The sequence below is a fragment of the Ananas comosus genome, linkage group 3 (assembly GCF_001540865.1).
Source record: "Ananas comosus cultivar F153 linkage group 3, ASM154086v1, whole genome shotgun sequence".
Taxonomy (NCBI): domain Eukaryota; kingdom Viridiplantae; phylum Streptophyta; class Magnoliopsida; order Poales; family Bromeliaceae; genus Ananas; species Ananas comosus.
Window position 1 is genome coordinate 158883 of NC_033623.1, and position 15472 is coordinate 174354.

Below are 15472 nucleotides of genomic sequence, written 5' to 3' on the forward strand. Positions count from 1 at the left end.
ACGAAAATGTCCCTGTCACGGGGGCCGAGGCAAACAGCACGAAGAGGGGGACGGCTCACTTAATTTAGCCCCGCGGGGACGAACATCGAACAGCGATTTCACTGTTCTTGTGGCTCCCAAGGGTGCCACGTGTCCCATGGAACAGTTAGGAGGGGACCAGGAAAAATGGTTCGGTCACGTAAACGGCTCCAACCACTTAAAGTGACCGCACCTAATCTCTCAATTTACTTAATTTATTTATATATTATCAAATATAGTCAGATATACTTTGTAGTCGTGGGCCCATCTTGGGCCTGGATCATGTGGCCCTTGAGAGCCATTATAAGCCCAAAAAATTTAAAAAAAAACTACAATAGAGAGAAATAAAAAGCCTTGCATAATATGTTTAACTAAATCTTTTTTTTTGCTCTGTGTTAGTTGTAGCAACAAAAACAGAGAGACTAATTATCTCTGTCCATGGCTCCTATTGCCAACTGAAGCACAATACAATTAACTAGACCAACGCGATACTAACTAAATTCAATGTAGTTGTTCTGTCAGCAACAGCATATGCTCGATCAATAACAATATATGTTCTGTTAGTATGAAAATTTTACCTCAAATGTCCCCAGCTCGGATTTCAAAATAAAATCAATATCAGACAATGTAGAAGCATTTACATGTAGTACATGAATGTCTCAAGCACAAACAATGAGAAGCTGATATGGAAATAGCATACTATACGGTGATGTATTTCACAATAGTCGACCGCACGTTCTCCATGAAAGCTGCAGCTTCTTCCTGTAAAATAAGCCGCACAAATTTAAATCAACGAGAACAAAAAACCTTTGAATAAGTTAACCCCTTCTTTACACAGTGACTGAATTTTATTTATTTATATAAATGAAAGAGGAATAATAGCACTACCTGATCGTTATTCAGCGCATTTGCTATATTTTCGTCCAGAAGGGCCAATACCGATCGGTTCAGCTCGTTTCGCTCGACCATCTCTAGCAACTGCTTAAGTTCAAAGCTTCATAAGCTTAACTTCTTTTAGAAGCTAGTTTGATGAAGATTGTGTTAAATAATTTGCTGATCTTACTGTTGCCTTTCGATCTTTAGATTGCAATATCTTCATGAGCCTTTCTTTAGCCGACACAAGGTCTTCTTGCATCTTGTCATATGCCTCTGCAGCGGAGTTAGAGAGAAAAAGACCAAGAAGAACATTGCTTAATGCAAGAGAGGGGACAGAGCAAATAAATCTCTCTTGTGAAATGATGCTTGCAATTTAACCGAACCTGTTCCCTCCAGCAGAACCTTCTGCATAGCTTCAAGCTCAATTAATCTTTCATCCATCTCCTATAAAAAAAATCTAGAATCAGTTCAATGTTCACCAAATTAATCTATTTCGTAACCAAAAGAAAAATAATTAGTGCCAGACTTAACCTTAGTTCTGTTCAATGCAAAACGTAGCTGCCCAACTTCACGCTGCAGGTGATCGAAGAACTCTTTATTTAATCTGCATAAATGAAAACAAGTTATAATGAAATTAAGGTAGATTTAGAATGATCGTTAGCTAACGGACTTCAATATTGATACCAATTTCATAAAGCTCGCATTTTTACTGACCATCTGAGGATAAAAGCATGTTCAGACTAAAATAAAACGATAATTCCTAATACAAAAGGTCAACAGCAAAGTTAAACTCTATAAGACCTTATTTTTCTCTCATTTAGCTTTGGTGTGAGACGCTTGCATCTAATCAAATTAGTAAAACAACATAAAAGAGTGTCACCACATGTTGACGCGGATATCTTGGATAAAAATTAAAGAAGCCTGGTAATATTAATTGATAGTAAGTACAAGGCATGTATTTTAATCTCTATACTCCTTGAGGCCGTGAAACACCAGAGAAGTGGATGCGAAATGTTCATTGCTGATACTACCATTCTACAGGCAAAGGAGAATCTGTGAGTTCAGTTACAGTATTTTCTCACACTATTGCCAAAGAAAACACAGAAGTTGTCACTTAGACTATAACTCCACTTCTGCCCCTTCATTTGCACCAATACAAACATGCCCTAAGGTTCCTTGGTCTCTATGTCTGAAAACCTTCACTCCAGTTTATCTAAAACTTATTAACTACATTCCAAAATATTGCTAGTGTGTTGGGAAAAAGTTCATGCATCAGATACCAGCCCACATTTGATGATGGAAAGATTTAATTTCTCTACTAGCGTAATTTATATTTCCAATTTTCTCTTCTGTAACTGGCATTGTAAACCCAAAGAGCCATCCGAAAAACTCAATAAAGAAAACACAACGAAGTTTTAGCTTCCGTCAGCCGATCATCTCGAAGAAGTTGACTATCCTTTGGTTTCTCTCTTTCATTCTCTTTAATTTTGATTTACCCGTAGATATGATCAGCAATCCCATCAGCATCAGTGTTACCAACTTACTAATTCAAAATCTCCAACTCATCCATGAATTGGAAAAATTCCTACTCAATTGATCTTCCTCAAAATCAAATGAAATTACTGTTCTTATTGCTGATGAAGCAGCTAGTATTGGGCCAATTGGAGTAAAAATTTAAACTTGAAATTATTGCGGCCATACTAGTTTGTACATCTGTTATTCAACAAATCCAAGTTCTATTAGCATGTAGATGGTAACAAAGAATAAAAACGGTGGGGGTGTTGTTAATACCTCAGCCGCAACCGGGCAATCTCGATCTCTATCTCGCGAGCCTCCGTGTCCAACAAGTACTCCACCAGCCCCTCCTCCGTCTCCGGCACCACGCGCGCCTATCCTAATCACAACACCAAAAACTCAGAATCAAAAACCCCCAGCAAAACAACCAAAACCCGAAACCACCCGCAAGGTGTTCAACGAAATGCCTAAGAGAGAGAGAGACGAGCGAGACCTCCCGGCTCTCGCGCCGGCGCAGCCGCTCCTCGCGTGCGCGGCGCTGGATCTCCTCGCGCGCGTCGGCGTCCCTCTCGAGGCGCCGCCTGATCTCGAGGCGCGCGATGTGGCCCCCGCGCGGCGGCCCCAGGATGCCCTCCGGGTCCTAGAAACAAGATGAAGAAGACGAAGAAGACGAAGAAGAGGTCGTCGTGAATCGAAAATGGTTATGCTCGAAAGAGGAGGAGGAGGAGGATCTCGTACTCACCCATCCTACGCATGAGATCTTCGTTCGCGGTAGCTTTTGGGGAATGGAGTGGAGAGCGATGGACGAGAAGCTCAGAGAAGCCATTAATGAGCGTGGGAGTGAGGGAGCGTTATCCGTATCGGCGGATACGGCGTTTTGTTTTGGCGGAGGAGACGTCATTAATGTCACTCTGTGAACAATGTCCACCACGTCATCCTTGTGAACCATGCCATTTTGTATTAACATGGCAAAATTAATTAGAAAAAGGATTAATTTTTCAAGCTCTTGCTAAATATGTAGTCTAACAGATAGCAATAAATTAAAATCTTAAGTTTCAAACACAATGGCATCAATTTTGAGACTAATTTTCATATTTATAAAACTAGTTTTTCAATGACATTCGATTCAACTCTAATACGAATCACCAAACTTGAATTTGAGAAACACGATTACAGTACAGTTTGAAGGATGCCATCTAATAGTTTTATTGGAGGAATGCAAATAAAAATCAAATATTGCTTCACTGCTTAAACAAATTTTAGTATTGCTTCCCCGGCTTAATATAAGATTTTATTAATTCTAAGTACAAAAGTATATAATTTTAAGGCACCCAAAATTGTTTTTTTTTTTTTTTTTGAGAGAGAAAGGCACCCAAAATTGTTATGGTCTAAGAGCTCATACATCTTAAGTGTGTTGTGATAGTGACATTGTTTGTAAAATATAATCCACTCATGTTTTCTTATAATTAGATCTTGTAACATTTCATTAATTACAGTGTTCTTCAACAAGCAATAGTAATTAAGCACATCGGGGCATCTTTTTTTCTTTTTTTTTTTGAGAGAGAGATAGGTAGCACGCTATCCGTTTCGTTTATTTTATTTAGAAATAAACTTAGTTGGAAATGTGAATCAATTAGGATTCAAACTTGGGTCCCAAGTACTAACCACCAAGCTCTTTGCCACTTGCTCTAAGGACGGTTGGTATCGGAGCATCTTATTGTGTATTGCAAGTAAGGAATCACTGTTTGTGTAGATACTGACCGTCCCTAGAGCAAGTGACAAAGGGTTTGGTAGTTGATACTCAAGGTCCCAACTTCGAATCCTAATTGATCCACATTTTCAGCTAAATTTATTTCTAAATAAAATAAATAAAGCAAATAGCATGTTACTTATCTCTAAAAAAAAAAAAAAATCAAAGGTCGTCTTAAAGGGCAGCATAATTTCATATATATATATACATAATAATAATATAGTGGGCTTGCTTTATTTGAGAGGGGATATTTTTGTTTAAGATGATGCGGTGTCGTACGATTCAAAATAAATTATAATAAAAATGTATATTTTATTTTCTAACATGATTGTATAAAATATATTTTAGTTAATTCATTATGGTATGTGCATTGTACCAACGAGGATAACAAACAATATACTTTTTCATTACATATAATGCAATTGTTTTTGTGATCACAAATGAAGCCTAAGTTGATTATAGACATAATATGATCATCAAATTGTCGCCATGGTTCTGAATATTTAAAATTTTTGGACCCATAATTTTAAAGAATTCGCTCCCTTATTAAAGCAATAAAAATATTGAGATGGTTCATTTTTCCTGTCCAGCATATTTAAAAAATATAGTAAGCAATGATTCAAAAATCTAATCATCCTTAATATCATTTTTCGTATCTATAACTAATTCGGCCTTAAATATGACACCAATTATTTTTAAAAAATATTTGACATTTGATATTAAGCAGGACATGTTATTAAATTATTTTAAAAAATTTAAAAAGTAAGTTAATTGGGGGCAATCAATGGTGCAACAGAATAGAGTGAATAAGAAGAAAAGATAAAAAGTAAAAAAATAAAAGGGGAAATAAAAGGGATTGGATAAGCCTCTGAACACCTTGGAAGCTCCTAGAAGAAGCTCGGGCGAATTCTAGAGAGAGGCACAAATGCGTGGGCCCGTTCCCATCTTTCTCCTATTCTAATCCAAAAAATTAGGGAGACCCTCCAACTATACGACTATCTTGAAAGAGTCCATTTAATTTTTAATTTTTCGAAAATTTTTTTTAATATTTTTTTTTAGAGATAGATAACATGCTATCCGCTTGATTTATTTTATTTAGAAATAAACTTAGCTGAAAATATGAATCAATTAGAATTTGAATTTGAGTCTCAAGTGCCAACCAAAAAGTCTTTTGCTACATGCTCTAGCTGGAAATATGAATCACTGTTTTTTTGAGAGATTTTTTTTTTTAATATTAAAAGTTATTCCAGTGCGCCGAGTTAAATTTTTTGTCAAATTATAATTTGCTGTTGAATTAAAAAAGGAAAAATTAAAGTTGAGGAGTCTACTGCCAAATAGTCCATAGTTGAGGGGGCAAAATACATTTTCACCAAAATTATAATATAAAAAAGCAGTGAATAAAACCACGGGCGACGAAAAAGCAAAAGCCCTGCCCCCAAAACCTTTTCGTCTTCTACACCACTCTCTCTCTCTCGCTCTCGCTTTCTCTCTGCAGGATTCCGCCATGGACGCGGTGAAGGTGAAGGAGCTTCGGCACTTTGTGGAGCTGTGCAAGAAGAACCCCGCCATCCTCAGCGACCCCTCCATCTCCTTCTTCCGGGAATACCTCGAGAGGTGAAACTTAGTAGATCCCTCATCTTCCCCTTGTATCAATCGACCCCTTTGATCTCCTTCTCTAATCGGTTTGATGGGTTTTTCTCCAGCATGGGTGCGAAGCTCCCTCCCGCCGCGTACAATTCCGGGGAGATCCCCAGGGCGCATGATTCGGTAATGTTCATTCCATACTTCTTAGATCTTATGATTTAGTATTGGGTTTTGCTTAATTCACCTTTTCAGTTGGTTTGAGTATTTGTGGGTTTGATCGGGGGTGAGGCGAATGTTGGGGTTGCTTTAATAGATCTCGAACTATTTGAGCGGAGATTATTATGAGAAAGACACCAAAAGAGAGGTTTTGATAGAGGAGTCTTTAGGATCGTTCTCGATTTCGGCATCTGAGAGCGTGTTGGAACTTTGGAAGTAGGGAGAGTAAGTTTCACATTAAAATTTTGATTTTGAAGTGTTATAATGACCTCAGTGGTTTTCTTAACATACATTGAGCATGATTGCTTGTCTTTCCAGTTCGGGCGCAACAATTTTTCATTCAAAATTCAATTTTGATGCGTTGACAACAACAAGTTGGGTATTTTTTGGTGTGAAGTTGGGATGATATCTTTGATAATTTGTCTCAGCAACAAATGAATGTTGTGATGGATGAAGAAAGCTCAGATCTTAAGTTAATGGAGAGAACGAAATTGGATAGAGATGGGTAAACAGATGAAAAATATAAGAGGGCCTTATTGGCCCAACTGGGCTTCTAGGAAGTGCTTTTTGAGTAGAGATGTTTGAGTATCATTATTTTTCTTTTTAGTCTCCCTGACAATTTTCTGTCGCAATAGAAGTAGAAACTTCAAATCGATACTTCGGCTTACGGGGGCTAGAGGTTCATGTAAGTTTAACACTGCTTATTACCTGATTCATGTACATACTTGTTGGAAATATAATTAATTGACATAGTTGTTCTTTTTCTCCTCTAAAAGATTTTTTTGGTAAGTGTTTTTTGTTGGTTTCATTTGGTTAGTGGGGAGTTGTTGTGCTATCTTTGATGTATGTTGGTATGTGCTTCCAAGATTGTTAAACATATCGGCTATTCTTGTATGAGCATTTTCTCATTATTTTGATCATTTGACGCGAACAAAATATCCTGACGTAGGCTTTGTTGAATGGTTCTAACTTTGCAGAAAAGTCATGTGGCGGATGAAATGGACGATGATCTTGATGATGATGATGCGGCTGATGTGAAGGATGCCACTCCAGTTCATGATGAGCTTGATGATGAAATTATTGAATCAGATATTGAGCTTGAAGGAGAAACTGTAGAACCTGACAATGATCCTCCACAAAAGGTGATATTAAGATGGATATTACAATCAATGCTCCATGATTAGAAATTGAAATATTCATACCTCTATAAAATTATCTATTTACAATATATACACATCAGTTCAAAATCCAAATCTTCATTTTCAAACTTCTAAATACTTTTTGTAACACAAAACTGAGCCAACACATGTCAGATAGATTCACAATTTTGCACGGAACTGCATATTTAAGGGTGATATGTGAAATCAGATTTTGTTGTGGGTATATAACTATATATGTAGATAGGTGACTTTTCTGTATATTTTGTTGTTAACATTGTTTGTTTGCTTTCTGCAGATGGGTGATCCGTCTGTTGAGGTGACTGAAGAGAATCGTGAGGCATCTCAAGAGGCGAAGGCGAAAGCCATGGAAGCAATTTCAGAAGGTATATTACTTTCTATATGTAAGTTTTTGTAGTTGGACTAACGTATGAAGCCAGAAGATATTTGACTTATTTGTTGTTGGCTAATTCTCAGGAAACTTTGATGAGGCCATCGACCATCTTACCCAGGCTATATTACTAAATTCGACATCAGCCATTATGTATGCCACAAGAGGTAAATGGCGGTTGCCTAAATACTACTGTTTTCAACACACTTATTCCTCATTTTCATGCTCATCCCACTGAGCAATTTTATATCAAATGCAGCATCTGTTTACATTAAGATGAAGAAACCAAATGCTGCCATTCGTGATGCAAATGCAGCTTTAGAGGTATTTGCTATATCTCACCTTTATATCACCATTCTCTCATTATTTTTTGAACATTCATATATATTTTCTATAATCTCGTTTCTCTCTTTTGCCTCGCAGATTAACCCTGACTCAGCGAAAGGCTACAAGTCTCGAGGAATTGCTTTTGCTATGCTTGGGAAATGGGAGGAAGCTGCCAAGGATTTGCATTTAGCATCAACTTTGGATTATGATGATGAGATAGGTTCTTTTCTCAAAAAGGTAATTTATTTTCTTCTTTTTTGTCTCATGATTCCTTTTTTTCCCCCTTTTTTTTTCCTTTTTGTCTTTGAAGAATCGTGAGTTTATTGTGTTTCTTTGTGATGTTGGAAACTTCAAATTCCTATGTCTACGTACAGGTAGAACCGAATGCACACAAAATTGAAGAACACCGCAGGAAGTATGATCGGCTGAGGAAGGAAAGAGAAGAGAAGAAATTAGAGCGTGAGAGGCAGCGTCGCAAAGCTGAGGCTCAGGTAGTTGATCTTCTTCAAGGATATCTGTTATGGGGGTTTTCATGAAAATATCTGACCTATCTTGTGATGTCATAGTCCATCTTTTGCACTTTTTAGAGACATTGGGCAGGAATGTCTTCTTATGGACCATAACGCACTAACTAGCACCGCAGCAACATAAACTATAAAAAAAAAAATACAGGCAAAATGGCTTCTAGCATGTCATATTATTGCAATTATTGTGTTTTGCAGGCTGCTTATGAGAAGGCCAAAAGGAAAGAGCAGCAGTCATCAAGTCGGCCATCTGGCGGTATGCCAGGTGGATTCCCAGGAGGAAAGCCAGGTGGATTCCCGGGTGCTATGCCTGGTGCAGCTCCTGGGAACATAGATATGAGCAAAATTTTGAATGTAAGTTTATATTATTTTTGCCTCAACTGATAGCTTACCATTTCGTTCTGTTATTAGTAATCTATATCCTACATGTTTAATGTAATTAACTAGTCATTCCTTTGTGAAACAGGATCCTGAATTAATGGCAGCGTTTAGTGATCCAGAGATCATGGCTGCTCTGCAAGATGGTATGCTTGTTTAATGAATTTTTGTTTGTTGCATATTATATGTTCTGTTGTGCTCTTAAGATTACTTGGTCGAACAACTCAGGTGGCGAGGGGTGTGCTGTAGACAAAATTGCCCAGTAGACTATTTAATTCTAATGATTTTTCAAATGGTTCAAAATAGTTGTTTTGAAGCAAGTTTTCGACATTGCATGCGCAAACTTGCATTGTGTAACTGCTTAACTTCGACTCTTAGTAATTGGAAAAGAGGTGCAATAAACAATACACAGTATTCTGGGTACTTTGGGGCACTTTGAACTTAAATACCAATGGTATCAGCGTGCGTCTCTTTTTTAGTTGTGTGGTCTTTTTCTTTTTACATGCTCCTATATTCCAATAGATTCGAAGTCTAATGTGCCCACTGCAAACAAATATTTATATGTGTTTCCTTCTCATATTGCATTTATCCAACTTGAGTGGACTGTGTTGGATTAGATTTTTTCCATCTTGTTGATACAAACCGTATATTAACCGATAAAACATTTTCAGTTAAAAAGTAAGTGTGCTTAACCTGAACTCAACCAGGTTAAGTTTACATGACCATTCCTGGGTCAATCTTCAGATTGATCCTCAGATTGATCCTTTGAAAAATTGACCCTTTAAGAAAACGACTCCTTTTTTTATTCGTCGTGGATTCGACATGTTGGGCTCGTAGATAGCCTGGTTGTTAGAAAAGGATTAGTTTTAATTAGATGGTTCTGATGCTAGCATGCACTTTATGCGACCTGCTATAGTGTGTAGATATACATCTGCGGATCTGAATCACCTTCCACTGGCATGATGTTTGAAGGAGTGTTCTAGATGAACTGTGCATTGAAGATCCCAATTTTATATTATATGATGATGTGCGGCTGTAGATTAAACCATAATCTATTATATATATGTAATAAATTCATTAATGTAGTTTCACTTCATTTTCTGCCTTTTCCCTTCTGAAGTTGGACGTAAAGTGACCAACTTAAACTAATTTCGGCTGTTTTGTTCTCATGGTGCAGTGATGAATAACCCCGCGAGCTTTGCTAAACACCAAGAAAATCCGAAGGTCGCTCCTGTTATAGCAAAGATGATGGGAAAATTCGGCGTGCCCAAGTGATCAACACCAACTAATATCCGTGTTAACGACCTGTTTAAAGCATTTATGCTGTTTTATTCTCGAACAGTTGTAAATTGGATTGGGAGCAGAGCTGTTTCTTTCCCTCCTTTTCTTTATCGCTTGTAGACCAGAGTTGCAACTAGTGTTCGTGTCATGCAGGTTAAAAGTTGTCATTCCAAATAAAGTAAGGAGATTATCGATTTGATTTCGAACTGCAAATGTTCGAATGGTTTTTGTGGTGCTTGTTGGTTGATGTAACACATATTTTTATGTGTGGTGTCAAATTGTTCCTTTGTAGTGTGATTTTACCTGGAGCAGTAGTAGCAGTTTCTTTGTGTGTTTTGATGAATTCATCTTTTAGTTTGGAGAAGAAGTAAGTACTCTTACATAATTTTTTCAAAATTTTATAAGATTTTACGAAAATTTCGGGATCAGGACGTTTTAAGCAGTAACTTCGCTTGAGAACACAAGCTTGTCGAACTGTTTAATAAAATTTAAACAAAAAGTTAAATCGAACTTTCCTGCATGAGTGCTATAGTTTAAACAGTGTTTTTTACCCAAAAAAAATCTCTGATAAATTAAAATTTAAAATATAGTTACATCACTCGTGTCAAGACCAGTGATTGGACCGAATAGCGGCCTTTGTATTCCTACGAGAAATTATTGCCTGCGCCTGGTCTAATTCTCATCCAATAAAAAGAAAGAAACTAGTGAAGCAAAAGTGTTATTAAAATGCTACACGCGGAATAACTAATCTCATCCAAGCCTAATAAAACATCCATTTAATAATAATTTTAGTTGCGAGGAAAACAATCACGTGAACTTATCCAACTATGTGTGGATGCGTATCTAATTGTGAAAGAAATTGAATAAAATAATACGTTTTTGGACTCAGGTTGTTGACAGTGACAATAAGATAATGGACTCAGAATTACGTCTCATTCTTTGTCTTCTTCGACTACTCTCCTCGCAAAATTTTAACTATTTATCTTTAAACAAAATTTTGACTAGTAAAATAAAATATTTAAGAGGTATTAATAATTAATAGAGAACTCTTTTGCAATGTCTCTCGACTTTTGTTGAATTTTATAGAGAAAAAAGTAAAATAGATTAGAGGTCAAGTAAAATTCAAACATACAATCTCTTATTTTCAAATCATATCAAAAATAATATAAAATAATTGTTAAAAGTTTGACACAAAATGAAAATTTTAGATAAATATATTCACCCTAGAAGAAAAGTTAAAATAATTATATAAAATTAGAAACTATCCTATGCGAATGATAATAAAGTAATTATTTTACCGATCATTCCTAACAGAGACGACTAAAAATGTAATAATTAGAAAAATATGAGATTTCAAATTTAAGAACTAAATTTATTTGAAAAAATAATTAAGTAATCGCTTTCCGATTCAGGTTGTTGGGTGTGACGACGATAAGCAGTCCCTAGTACGTCTCCTTCCTCTTCCCCCGTACTCCTCTCTCTCTCTCTCTCTATACATACATACACACACGCACACACATAGCTTTCTCTCTACACATCATCGTCTTCCTGGTTGGATTAGGGTTAGGGAGAGGGAGAGAGAGAGAGAGAGAGAGAGAGAGAGAGAGAGAGAGAGGGAAGGGGGAGGATGAGCCAGGGGACGAAGTGGATCCACCACGTGAAGAAGCTGAGCGTGGCGAACGTGTCGGCGGCGCTGGTGGAGAAGGGGCAGAGCCGCGTCATCGACGCCTCCCTCACCCTCATCCGCGAGCGCGCCAAGCTCAAGGTATTGCACTTTGATCTTTGTGGAGGCGTACGTGTTGTTGTTCATCACCGAGACAATTCGTCGAGCAACTGATAAGAGTGATTGCTGATGTCGCAGAATGTTGTAGTTCTCGTTTGATTTGTAGTAGTCGTGTTGATTTATTACGCCTTGTGTTACAATTTTCGTCGAACGAGCGATTGGTAGTTTTGTGTTCTTTTGAGTCTCTTTGCCGATTCATCGAGACAAATTCGTCGAGCATAGGGAACTGCGAGTTTATGTTCTCGATCTTGTGGAAATGTTGAGTTGAGGGAGAATGCAGGAATTGGGAAACAGAGGATGTATGTTGGGGATTGGGAAACTCCTTAAATTTCTAAATGGTGCTGTGCACTTGTTGAAGTATATTAGTTTTTGTAGCTAATGTAATTCGCGAGGCGGGAACCCATTTATGAGATCACGCTTGCTTCTGCTTCTGCTTTCAATTATCGTTTGGAAAGATGTAACCTTTGTTGTAGTGGAAAGCATAATTGTAGTTTTGAGAATTAAAAGCAGAACCTTCAAAATTTTCTTAAGCTGTTAAGAAAAAATGATTAATATACTGTTTTTCCTTAAGAGTACTTCTTACACAGCACTGCATCAAATAGTACTCAAAAAAAAGAGAAAGAAATATCAATAGATTATCAATATAGTTGTCTCTGCCTTCATCTCTCTAGTGTAAACCCTGGTTTTAAATCAAATCTTCTTTGTTTTCTTTACTCTGAAAAATTATCAAATTAATTGCTTCGAGCTTCTCCAAGTGTTAACGTCTTTCAAATTCTGCTTTGTTCAAACAAGAGCTGCGTATGGTTTAACTCCATGTTTATTATACCAGGGAGAGCTGCTTCGGGCTTTGGGAAGTGTTAAAGCTTCTGCATCGCTTCTGGGTGTTCCTTTGGGCCACAATTCATCTTTCCTGCAAGGTCCTGCTTTTGCTCCTCCTCGCATAAGGGAGGCCATCTGGTGTGGTAGCACCAACTCCAGCACCGAAGAAGGTACTATAAAGCACCTGATAATTGCTTATATGGTCTCAAATTATGAGCTCAATACTCTCCCAATGTTTGAGTGGATTTTGACCAGAAGCCCAACACGTGAATTTTTGAATGAAATGAAAGGAGGTTAAATGCGAGTAAGAGCTGGAAATACTTGCAACTCTGGACCTCTTGCTTTGATGGGCTTGTGAGATGGACCTTTTCTCTAAAAGCTTAAAGCTGATAGAAAATTTGTCTTTAATCATTCGTACTTAATAGCGATTGTAAGGTCAATTTGCTTTTATATCTTTGCTTCTTGGCTGGTCAATTTTATCATGCAATAGTTAATATGTTTTTATTCCATCAATTTGATGTTTACACAGGCAAAGAATTGAATGATCCTCGTGTGCTAACTGATGTTGGTGATGTTCCTGTTCAAGAGATTCGTGACTGTGGAATAGATGATGACAGATTAATGAACGTTATCAGTGATTCTGTCAAAATAGTGATGGAAGAAGTAAGTGTAATATTTCAAGAACTTTTCTGTGAAAACAGTTGTATCATGATTCGTGCCCATCAGGAACTCCTATATAGTGGCACAAACTTGATTGGCTTTACGTTCTTGATCAAGTAGAGTGATCCGATAATATGGAGTATTGAATTTTCCGCTATTTTAGTTGTTAACCCAATTTTGGCCATATTCGAAAGTTAATATGTAGATTTTATATGGCCTTCTCATTTTTTTTTTATTTAAGAATCACTTGGATATCATGATCAATTTTTTGTCAAATTGGCTTTTTTTGTTGCATATAAGATTGATTCAGTCTGCCTAAGCACAAGTCGAAATAAAAAAGGGCACTTTAGATCTGGAATTGTTAGTCCAGAAATTTTTATAAATTATTCAGCTTTTCATAATTTCTGTACAGTTGTCACACATTGTCCCCTTGAGTATGCATACATCTTTTTGACAAACTCCATGATGGGCATTGTATTGGTCATCTTCTTTGGAGATGACATTATGATATAATAATGCAACTGTTGTCTTATAATGACAACTTGTGTTTATTGTTGTTAAGTTTCTATTGTTATTATTATGTTATTATTGTCTTTCACATTTTATTTTCACCATCTGGGACTGGGATCTATGTTGTTATAAGTTCATAATAGAAGTATCTACAGGTGAAAGGCCATTCTTGCTTCATAGTAGAAGAATATCTTGCTTCTGTATTTTTCTCTTATGTATCCTCGACAATTCAAGTACATTGGTATTCAAAGAAACTTTATGTGCCTAACCTCTGTAATGAGATCTAAATGCAATTATTTGCAGGAGCCCCTTCGTCCATTGGTTTTAGGTGGTGACCACTCAATATCTTTTCCAGTTGTTAGAGCTGTATCAGAAAAGCTTGGGGGGCCGTTAGACATTCTTCATCTCGATGCTCATCCAGATATCTATCATGCTTATGAAGGAAATTTATACTCACATGCCTCTTCTTTTGCCCGAATTATGGAGGGGGGTTATGCTAGACGGCTTCTTCAAGTAAGGCCATCTTTTTCATATCATGAGAAGTACTGCTAATATAGTATATAGTATCAAGTCATGTTTTTTTATTCTTTTTTTGCACACATAAAATGCGAAGTGGCACTACGAATTAGTTGATAGCATTACCAATTTGAAAACCAAAGAAAAACAGAAATAAGTAACTATAGTCGTCTGTGAGAGAAGTCAAAATTTATGCATAGCTTCTCCACCAAAGAATGTTCTGCTTGTGCATCCTTAATCTAGTTTCTTTTGTAAGAGAATCCTGATGATAACTAATCATGTACTTTTTTGGTTTTAGTTTGTAATTATCCTCTTGGATTCAGAGTCCAGTGCTAACTCCGAGTAACTGGCTTCATAAGCATTGTTTTTTTCTTTAAAATGTTTTGAGCTCATTTCATTCACTTGCTTTTTCTGAAAATACAGGTAGGCATCAGATCAATCACTAAAGAAGGGCGCGAACAAGGAAAGAGGTTTGGTGTGGAACAGTACGAAATGCGTACTTTTTCAAGAGACCGCCATATGCTGGAAAATCTGGTATCTCTAGTCACGTCTTCTATCATTCAGCTTTCTTAGTACCCTTAAATGGCATTAAATTCTTGAGAATTTGGACAGAAACTTGGGGAAGGAGTGAAGGGAGTTTACATTTCTGTTGATGTCGACTGTCTCGATCCTGCATTTGCTCCTGGTGTATCCCACATCGAGCCTGGAGGCCTCTCGTTCCGCGATGTCCTCAACATTCTCCACAATCTTCAAGCTGATGTTGTCGCAGCCGATGTGGTGGAGTTCAACCCGCAGCGTGACACTGTAGATGGAATGACCGCGATGGTTGCTGCAAAGCTTGTTAGGGAACTTACTGCTAAAATATCCAAATGAGATGCTTTTGTTTTACTTCTAAGTTCTCTAATTTCATAATTTTAATGTGTGGCCCATATAATCATTGTGCTACTTTATATCATTGATAAGTGGTGTACTTCTTGTTACATGTTTCACGTATACTATGAAAAAGAATAAGAATTAAGAAATTTTGTCCTGTATTTTCTGCTGAAGTTTCATTTGCTTGCATTTGTATCCTCCTATATGACTATGATGTGGCAGGTAGCCATGAACATTTATGTCTACACTATTCAGGTAGCCATGAAAATGTAAGATCACTATCAGAAAGCAATC

At 37.0% G+C, this 15472-nt stretch overlaps 3 protein-coding genes across 3 annotated transcripts; 2 read left to right on the top strand and 1 right to left on the bottom strand.

Moving 5' to 3' along the window:
• On the bottom strand, positions 579 to 3308 carry LOC109707142. The gene is made up of 8 exons (XM_020228234.1): positions 3152 to 3308; positions 2903 to 3049; positions 2686 to 2783; positions 1426 to 1498; positions 1278 to 1338; positions 1082 to 1167; positions 907 to 996; positions 579 to 780 (listed from the first exon to the last, which is right to left on the bottom strand). The coding sequence occupies exons 1-8, from the start codon at positions 3233 to 3235 to the stop codon at positions 718 to 720; spliced, it is 702 nt and encodes a 233-aa protein (XP_020083823.1). The 5' UTR covers positions 3236 to 3308; the 3' UTR covers positions 579 to 717.
• On the top strand, positions 5576 to 10317 carry LOC109708060 (FAM10 family protein At4g22670). The gene is made up of 11 exons (XM_020229647.1): positions 5576 to 5773; positions 5863 to 5926; positions 6937 to 7101; positions 7415 to 7502; positions 7594 to 7674; positions 7767 to 7831; positions 7931 to 8071; positions 8209 to 8325; positions 8557 to 8712; positions 8825 to 8882; positions 9914 to 10317. Exons 1-11 carry the CDS (start codon positions 5664 to 5666, stop codon positions 10009 to 10011), a joined length of 1143 nt encoding a protein of 380 aa, XP_020085236.1. The 5' UTR covers positions 5576 to 5663; the 3' UTR covers positions 10012 to 10317.
• Positions 11454 to 15339, top strand: LOC109707909 (arginase 1, mitochondrial). Its single transcript, XM_020229446.1, has 6 exons — positions 11454 to 11782; positions 12630 to 12789; positions 13149 to 13282; positions 14093 to 14302; positions 14729 to 14839; positions 14918 to 15339. The coding sequence occupies exons 1-6, from the start codon at positions 11645 to 11647 to the stop codon at positions 15176 to 15178; spliced, it is 1014 nt and encodes a 337-aa protein (XP_020085035.1). The 5' UTR covers positions 11454 to 11644; the 3' UTR covers positions 15179 to 15339.